Source organism: Protomyctophum parallelum, assembly GCF_964188405.1.
Source record: "Protomyctophum parallelum genome assembly, chromosome: 22".
NCBI classification, from domain to species: Eukaryota; Metazoa; Chordata; class Actinopteri; order Myctophiformes; family Myctophidae; genus Protomyctophum; species Protomyctophum parallelum.
Window position 1 is genome coordinate 5,555,168 of NC_139714.1, and position 10,000 is coordinate 5,565,167.

General features: G+C 44.2%; 1 protein-coding gene across 1 annotated transcript in view; it reads left to right on the forward strand.

Moving 5' to 3' along the window:
• foxp2 (forkhead box P2) overlaps positions 1-10,000 on the forward strand; it is a gene marked incomplete at its 5' end in the record, with an annotated part of 32,093 nt that overhangs the window by 6,107 nt on the left and 15,986 nt on the right. Inside the window, 6 exon segments of the mRNA XM_083758024.1 lie at positions 4,176-4,220; positions 4,222-4,353; positions 4,355-4,388; positions 6,591-6,667; positions 6,980-7,028; positions 7,031-7,080. Coding sequence (XP_083614150.1) covers positions 4,176-4,220; positions 4,222-4,353; positions 4,355-4,388; positions 6,591-6,667; positions 6,980-7,028; positions 7,031-7,080 — 387 coding nt within the window.

Below are 10,000 nucleotides of genomic sequence, written 5' to 3' on the forward strand. Positions count from 1 at the left end.
AGTGAACAGAGTTTCTGTGAATAGATAGAACATCATGATAATCAGATTCTTGTCAGATGTGCTGCCTAACTGTCCCCAATAAAAAAAAAAGATCATCATGATAATTAGAATCATCTTTTGCCCACTGAGCAGATTCTGCTTCCATGTAAAAGCAAAAGCCATGTTCCAACCGTATTCAAAGACATAAAATGCACTTAAAGAAATGCCACAAGCAACCTTTTGCTTGTCTTTGCTCATGGTTCAAATGCACTGGGTTGATCCTCTGGAGCAGATATTGATCTGTTCCAGAGGTCGTTGACAATGTTTGGAGGTTATATGCTACTGTACACTGGAGTGACAGGACAAGGTTGGCTTTGTAGCAATTCCGACGTTACTCTTTTACACCAAATCTTCCTCTTAAGTTTACTATCAGAGGAAAAATAAATAGTCACCAAGTTGGACCCATGATAGCTATATGTGACCAAACTTGACACACAGTGTAAGTCATTGGATTTAATTTAATTTATGTTTTGTCATATGAAAGCAGGGAATCATAGCTTCAAATTGACATATTGGTTGTTCAGTTTTGAGTATGGCTTATAGAGTAATGTCTTGCAGAAACGAGTTGAGAACAAGCTTGAAAGGTTCACTTCTGTGGTCTCGAACATTACACATATAGCTACATACATGTTTAAGCATTTATTTCATATTATTTACATGTCGATGTCAGCTCTGATATTTATTTCAGACATGCTCTAGTATGTGAAGAGTCTGCCTGTGCCATTAACTCATTTGGATTAAAAAAAGAAATCTGTTTTTCTTTTTCATGTCTCTATCAAAAAGGGTCACATACTGTATAGTAGCTAGCTACGACTGTATGTTTCTTTATTGCTACAAGCTTGCAAGCCTATTGCTGACATGTCCTAAAGACCAAACCACACCAAGCCAATTGCTGACATGTCCTACAGACCAAACCACACCAAGCCTATTGCTGACATGTCCTAAAGACCAAACCACACCAAGCCTATTGCTGACATGTCCTAAAGACCAAACCACACCAAGCCTATTGCTGACATGTCCTAAAGACCAAACCACACCAAGCCTATTGCTGACATGTCCTAAAGACCAAACCACACAAGCCTATTGCTGACATGTCCTAAAGACCAAACCACACCAAGCCTATTGCTGACATGTCCTAAAGACCAAACCACACCAAGCCTATTGCTGACATGTCCTAAAGACCAAACCACACCAAGCCTATTGCTGACATGTCCTAAAGACCAAACCACACCAAGCCTATTGCTGACATGTCCTAAAGACCAAACCACACCAAGCCTATTGCTGACATGTCCTGAAGACCAAACCACACCAGTTGCAACGCCTTGGAGCAAAAACCGTCTTAAGGTTCACCACACGGGATGCACACGCAGATCCGACACACCAAAGGTCCGACATGCGGAAACAATGGTCGGACATGCGGCGAACATGCGCTGCTCCCCGTGCTTGCGGTTATGGTTAGGTTAGGGTCTGACGGTACTGTAGGTTGTCGGTCTAATGACAGCCCTCGCCACACAGTTGCAAAACCGTTTTAAGGTCAACCACACCAACTGCAACTCCTTAACCCATTCTGACCGGGCACCCATTTGGTGTCGGCATCATGTTATGCTTTAGCTATTTAAAAATAGCAGATCTACAAGCTCATATCGCGCCACCGAGTGGCGCGATACGAGCTTGTAGGTCTGCTATTTTTGAAAAAAACGACTGACATTTTTAGAATCTGATCTCAGGTCAGAATGGGTTCGTCAGACCAGCGTGTGTCCAGTGGAAACCTCGTATGAATCTGATCTCAGGTCAGAATGGGTTATGGTGCAAAGGTGCAAAGGTGTTGGCTCACTGGCATGTCCTGTCGCACGATCCTTCCATCTACAAAACATAATCATCAGGTGGCAATGTACTCAAACTTGACATTTTGTTGCGTTTCGTCAACACGCGGCATGCACAAAAAGGCCCAACGGTTCCCTGACCTGTCTCCTTCCCTCTCTATCCACCCCCCCCCCCCCCCCCCCCCTGCCCTTCAAGTTGCCTCCTGATTCAAACCCCTCGTATCGGGCACATTCCGCTCGCCAACTCACAATTAAGACAATTTGGGGTTTGAATATGAAACGGTTGTCATTACCATTCCACCTAAATTAGCGCGGAGCACTAAAAGAGGAATTTTAGGAATTTTCCAGTCGGTTGGAACCTCTCACGTAAGATTTCTTTCACGTAGGAAGATGCGAGGTTTGCACGCCGCAAAAAAAGAAAAGAAAGGAAAAACAGTATAGCGGATAAGCCGGGGGATTAGCACGTAAGCATTTCTCAGTTAGCGTTAGCGCCGTGGGTATAACCGACTCCCTCTTGACTGCACATTTCAAAAAGGACAGGCAGGGAAAATGGAGACATGAGGGAACAAAATGTGTGCGTGACTTGGATATATAGGCATGGTGGTCTAGAGAGACTGCCTGTGCAACCACAACATCAGCGCTTTGACCCCGGCAACATACAGCCAGTGCCGTCGTGTTCAAAGCTGCTTTCTACTGCTCTTGGGAAATGGATTCCCTGCTTGGCCTTGGGAAGTAATGACGCTTATGAGCTTCAGGCAGTACGACTTGTCAACCAGTATGGCCTACAGTATGTCCTACTCGACATCATGCATCTAAATGTCTCAATGGAAGAGTAGGGATTCAGACATTGAGGATTTGCAGATGTGTGTGCAGATGTTTGTGAGTGTGTGTGCGTGCGTGTGTGCGTTATTGAAAAATAGCAGATCTACAAGCTCATAGCGTGGCAACGAGTGCCGCACTACGAGCTTGTAGATCTGCTATTTTTGAAAAATTGTGCAAATGTGGCGCAAATCTTTGAATATAGTGAACGTTTTTAACTCAAATCTGGTGAGGTGAGGTCCCTGGAACAACATATATTTTCAGATTGGGGGTCGTCGGCCAATTACATATAATTCCTTGACATTAAATAGTTTGAGGACCACTGACATAGAAACATAGAGTTTTCAGAAAACTGTCTAGAAGACATTTGTATAGAATCTGGTGTCGGGTCGAAATTCACCCTTTGTCAAGTCCCGCCCGTGTTGTGCCCCTCTTCGCACCCATTGGTTGCTGTTTCGTGGTTGGACAAAAATCCTCTCTCTCCATCCACTACCATTGAAATAACATGTTTTTCAGATATTCTATGCACTCAATTCTTATTTTAAACTTGTGTCAGTAAGAAAGGAACATCACAGGTGCAGCATGGTGACTGGGCATATCATGTTTGTTTTTAGTTTATTCCAAAAAAGATGTTCAATATAAACAAGGCGGAACCAGGCAGAAAGAGCCTGCTGGTTAGTCAGTCAGGGACCAATCAGAAGGCTGACAAAGGAGTGAATGAAGGAGGAGAGGAAGGGAGTGATGAAGAGAGAGATGGAGCCCGGGACGACGTCACGCGCCACGTGGGACGATCGCTGTAGATAATCTGGAACAGCGTGCTCTAATTAGAATTCTTATGATACAATTTGGTGGTTGTAATGTGTGTTAAGTGGAGATGTGGGCCGGTTCCTTGTTAGTGGAAACCACAGCTGTGTGCTTCAAGAGACTCTCTCTCTCTCTCTCTCTCTGCTGTCGGAGAAACCGCAAACTAATGTCTTCCTGTTTCTTGGTCTTTATCTCTCTCTCTCTCTCTCTCTCTCTGCTGGTCTTTATCCTCTCTCTCTCTCTCTCTCTCTCTGGTATACACATTCTTATGCCATTCAGGCCGGGAACCCCTTTTGGTGTTTTAAGCATTATGTTATACTGATATAGCTACAGCAGATCTTGTAGATCTTCTATTTTCGAAAGATCACGAAAATATGACGCAAATCTTTTGAATATATGGGGGGGGGGGGGGGGTGGTCTCCTGGAACAACATATTTTGGCCAATTTCATATAATTTCTGGGGTCCTTGACATGAAATAGTTTGAGAACCACTGACCATAGAAGCATGTGGCTTTTTCAGAAAACCATCAGGATTTAGAGGACATTCGTAGAATCTTGATCTCAGGTCTAAATTGGTTATTATTCCCAGCTGTCGAGACACACACACACAGACACACACACACACACACACACACACACACACACACACGTGTTCCAGTGGCGTGACGTGTGTGTCCTCCTCCTCCTCAGCTCAACCTGGTGTCCAGCGTCACCATGTCCAAGAACCTGCCGTCCGTCCTCGCCGCCCAACTTACCTCAGACGCCCACCACGCCCACGGCGCCCGTCACGCCCATGGCGGCCATGCCCCAGGTGCCCTCGGTGCTGGGCGGCGCCAACGTGCCCAGCATGGGCGCCATGCGGAGACGCCCACTCGGACAAGTACTCCATGCAGCTGTCGTCAGGTAGGACCAACTACACAGCGCTCGGCCATGCTCCATCTTCTTTATTGAAATATAGCAGATCTACAAGCTATGAGCTTGTAGATCTGCTATTTTTCAATAGCTAAAGTATAACATAATGATATTTTGTATGCTGTATGTATATATAGATATACACACACACACACACACACACACACACATACAATATATTTGTATGTGAATGTGTCTTTCACAGCGTGCAATCTGTGCATGTATTTTGTGTATTTTGTGCAAAAAAAAAGTGTGTGGGTGGGTGTGCTGTTATAAAGATACATTCACGCATAGCTTTAACTGTATGCACGCATTGATACATTTACATGAGCACGCACGCACGCATGCACGCACGCAAACACACACAACACACAGACTTGTTGTTTGTAGCAATGACGGGAAAAAAAGCGGTGAAGTAATTTGATTAAAAAATTATAATTATATACTATGTTACGCACAGACACACAGTATGCACAAATAGAATGTTCATTTTCATTGAATGCACAAACACACCCACACGCAAAATGCATATGCATAGCGTTAATGTTGTGTACCTGCATTGAATTTGTATCCACGAATGCCATCATGTGCATAAACAAGTACTCTCATACACAAACGGATGTCACATCTCTTTCAATCCAGGTTGTTGGATCATGTAAAGCTATAAAGTTATAACGATAGGTCAGTTCATCTCAGTTTCAGCATTTTGTAAAAGGATGTCAACTTTTGTCAGAAATCAATTGAATGAAATCCTCGAAACTGAAGCAAATTGGCACCGTCTTTCACACACACGCACTCACGCACACACACACACACACACACACTCACGCACACACACACACACACACACACACACACACACACACACACACACTCACACACACACACACACACACACACACACACACACACACTGTGCGCAGCTCAGACAAGGTGTAAGCTAATTTTCATTCAGCTCACATTACATTTTCAGTTTTGACTTAATTCATATTTAGATTCAGTCAAATCAGTATAGATTTGGTCTGTAAGATTTTTCCAATTTAAATGATTTGATAGAGAGTGTAACGAGAACCTGTAGGCCCACCTGTAGCCACTGGGAGGGTAGTGATTGCACGCACGCACGCAGGAACACACACACACACACACACACACACACACACACACACACTGTACTGTATATGGATACAGTATATTTATACGTGAATGTGTCTTTCACGGCGTACAATCTTTGCATGTATTCTTTATTATTGCTAAAATGTTTAATATAAAAGGAAAATATATATTTTGCAAGTGTGTGGGTGGGTGTGCAGCTATAAAGTATACATTCATGCATAGCTTTAACTGTATCCACGTATTGGTACATTTACGTGAGCACGCACACACACACACACACACCACACACACACACATGCACACATCACACGCATGCACCCGCACACGCACACACACACACATGCACACATCACACGCACACGCATGCACCCGCACACGCACATGCACACACGCACACGCACACCACAACACACACACACACACACACACACACACACACACAGACTTGTTATTTGTACGAATGACGGCTTTAGGAAAGCAAGCTTCATATTTATTCACTGTATATGTAAATAGAAGAGAACTTCCTCTGTGCGTAAATATTACATGAATGTTAATTAAGTTCAAATAAGGCGAGAACGGGGGGCGTGTTTAGGGGGGCGGGGGGGGGGGTGGGGGGTGTAGAGAAGAGGGAAAAAATACAATATTTATTACATTAAGACATGGCGTGTATTAAAAGCTTTTGCATTTTAAACGGTCTTTGATGTTTGTATTTACTCCTTGCCGTGTTTAGTGTGAAGAGCCATAAATTATTCAGCCTCGCCCTAACTATCTACACGATCTCATTTTATGGGATGTGTATTAGTGTTTAAGTTTCCTCACGAGGGGGATTAATTAAAAATGCATTTTGTTAGACATGGAACATGCTGATTTGATGTCTCCTCCCCCACCCAACCCGATGTACCCCCACCTTTCCTTCCTCCTACCCTTTCTCTCTCCTCCCCAATCCCCCCGCCCCTAACCCAGTTTTAATTGATGACCCCCCCCCCCCCTCCTCCCCATGATGTGTCAAATGCTAACACACCTGAAGGAATAAAATTTTACCAATTATTTCAGGTGGTGACACAGTATTTATTTTTCCAGAGATCGCCCCAAACTACGAGTTTTATAAGAACGCAGATGTCAGGCCGCCATTTACTTATGCAACCCTCATAAGACAGGTGAGTGGGAGGGCAAATTACTTCCTAGCCTGATTAGATTCAAATTAATTGCCGCATGAGTCGTGGTGGCTGTCTCCCTGTGTGCGTGTGCGTGTGTGTGTGTGTGTGTGTGTGTGTGTGTGTGTGTGTACACTTCTGTGCGTGTGTGTGTACATGTGCTTCTGAATGTTTTATCTATATGTCATCATCGTCACATGATGTGTGTTTGTGCATGCATAGTTTATGCATTTGTGCGTGCGTACGTGTGTGTCAGAGAGAGAGAGAGAGAGAGAGAGAGTATTCAGTAACGTGCAGTGTGCCGTCCCTCGTCAGGCTATCATGGACTCAAACGACATGCAGCTGACGCTCAACGAGATCTACAGCTGTTCACACGTACCTTCGCCTACTTCAGACGCAACGCTGCCACCAGGAAGGTAACAGAAAAACTCACCTCAGTAAAACACCAAAAACACTGCATCTCCTGTGTGTGCGTGTGCGCGTGTGTGTGTGTGTGTGTGTGTGTGTGTGTGTGTGTGTGTGTGTGTGTGTGTGTGTGTGTGTGTGTGTGTGTGTGTGTGTGTGTGTGTGTGTGTGTGTGTGTGAGAGGAAAAAGTGTGAGCCCCGAAGCAGCATTTATTTACTCCCCTTCGACTGTATTTCCCTCTTTTTCATTTTTTTGTCATCACCTGCCTCTTCAATTGAGTCCATTTGTCACCCTTTCATATATACACCCTCCCTCCCTTCTTTCCTTCCGCCTTTTCTCTTTGGGAAAATGACAAGCAAAAGAATTATTCCCGCTCTCTGATATCGTTTTCTAATTTGGTGCAATTAATAGCCAGGGCTCAGCGGTGGAGAGGAGAGGGAAGGCTCTGACGCACTAATTATACAGCGTCCACTCCATCATCAGCACCTTTTGTTAAAGAGAGGCAGCAGAATTACAGTCTCTCTCTCTCTCTCTCTCTCTCTCTCTCTCTCTCTCTAGTGACACGTACACAGGAAAATCCTCAGTGTCAATTTATCCCTGTGTGACTCTGAGACCGTAACAAATGTAACCATTTGGCTCCAGTTGGCTCCATTTGTTCACTCTCAGAGTTAAATTATGTACTGAAGATAATAAGAGGGTTTCTTTCATCTCTCTCTCTCTCTCTCTCTCTCGCACAGACACGCACTCACGCACGCACGCATATATTGTTTCTGTCTCGCGGAAACCACGTATCTCCCTATACTTCATCCTACAATAGTGATGCTCGAACGTATACGTGTTGTTGTGAGCTTGTAGCTCGGCTATTTTCACCTACTCACATATTTTGTGTGTTTGTTACAATTAAAACCCTTAGAAGGGCAATAACTAATAAATGCGTTATTCAATAACGTTCTGAGTGTGGGGGAAAACGAATTTCTTCGTTTTTTTTTTTTTTTATGAATATCGGTAGATTAATAACCTCCGCATCGCTGTGTGAAGTCCCTTTGTTGAAATTCAAACTACAATACCCAGAAATCCCGTGTCACGTAACACGCGCGCGTCCTTGGCTATAAAAAACGTGCCCGCCCCCTGCGGTTCTGCATGGGGAGAGAGTTGGTGGCGTGTCGAAAGTGATTGAGTATATTTAGCGATTATATTTAGTTTAGATGTATTAGTTAGTAGTCTGTTGTCTGTCTGGTGCGTCAGACGACAATGGAGGAACACCTCTGTACGATCTTCGTCCTGAAGGACCGGCCCCGTAACCGTAACCTCTTTACGCTGAGCAAGCCAGCTGTTGCGGGCTTTCCGACCATTCTTCCCGGCCTGGCTCGAGCGATGACATCCTACTCCGATCTGGACGGGTGACCAGATTTTTCTATGGTAAGAATCTTATTGTCTGAAACATTATATGCTATATCTATTCAGTGTGTATTAGTTTATGCTCGCTGTCTGCCGCGCCGCTGTGGCAGGCCGCTGAGCTAATGTATAATAAATGGATGGATATTCTTCCATCCATCCATGCTACATGCTGCTAGCAACCACTGGGGCTTTCAAATAGATCTGTATTGAGCTTACATGATCAAATGAACGTATTGTACCGTGGTTTATATGCTATATATTATGAGAAATGTTCCATTACTTCCCCCCCCTTCCATATATTCAGATCGCTATCATGAATCATGATCGCTGTTTTTTTTCTTTTTTTGCCGAGCTTCTGGAGCGCAGGCCGCAGCCTGTAATGCTAGCTGCTAGCAACTCCTCTGCAAAGTAAAAAAAACAAAACAGCGATAATAATAGCCATCTGAATATATGGGAGGAGGGGAAGTAATGGAACATTTCTCATAATATATATAGCATATAAACCACGGTACAATACGTTGATTTGATCATCATGCAAGCGCAATACTTATAGATTTAGAAGTATAATAAATTAGCTTAGCCGCCTGCATTACAGTACCAGCCTTACCCCGCGGCAAAGTAAAGAACAATGACGGACATTTCGCTGTGATAATTAAATGGATGATCAACACTGATGTGTGTTGGCTACAATGTGTTGACTCTGAAATGGATCAACACTTGTAATTTCTGCAAATAAATCTAACTTGTCTGTCTATCTATCTAGATCCAGGACGTGAAGAAATGGACGGATGTCTCCTCCTCCTCTGCGCAGTGATGTCGACTTCTCCACCACCAACATTAGATAGTCCAGGAGATTTTTTGTCCTGCCCTGCTTTATTTTGTGCAACAAGAACGCATTGTACATTGCCATCCGAAACAGGTAGAACTTTACAGGCTCTCAGTGACTTTGACCATCGTGTGTGGGTGGATGGTGGTGCACATCTTCGCCACCTTGTCCCGCCAAGCCAACAGCATCACCCCGTCATGTTGTGGCGCATGAGTCTCGCCCGGCTTCATGTCATTTGGTTTGCTAAGCCGCTTCATCTCCCTGTTCTTCCTCATGGTGAGATGTTCTTCTCTGGTGTGTAGCAAGACTGAAACCGGGCCAGTAGATAGTTCAGAAGATGTCTGACCTTGTACATTCGGTCCCCTGTGTCTGGAGTCTCCTGGTTACTGAAATGAAGAAACCGCTTGAGCAGCAGAAACCGGGCCAGTTTCATGGTTCTCCTGAACTGCGGTGTCTCATTAGCCTTACACCTAGACCAGTAGGACACGAGGGTTGGCTTCTTATATATATATATATACACAATACACACCTTTGCGATGGACTGCGCTGCATAGCGGTTAGTCTCATCACAGATGTACTGGAGCAGATCTCCGGTGGTTCAGGGGGGGAGGAGGGGGGGCAGTGGGTGTCCTATTGCATTATTTATTTTCTATATTTATTATAATTTTATGTTTGTAAGAAAAAAAGAAATAAAACTTGCACTTTT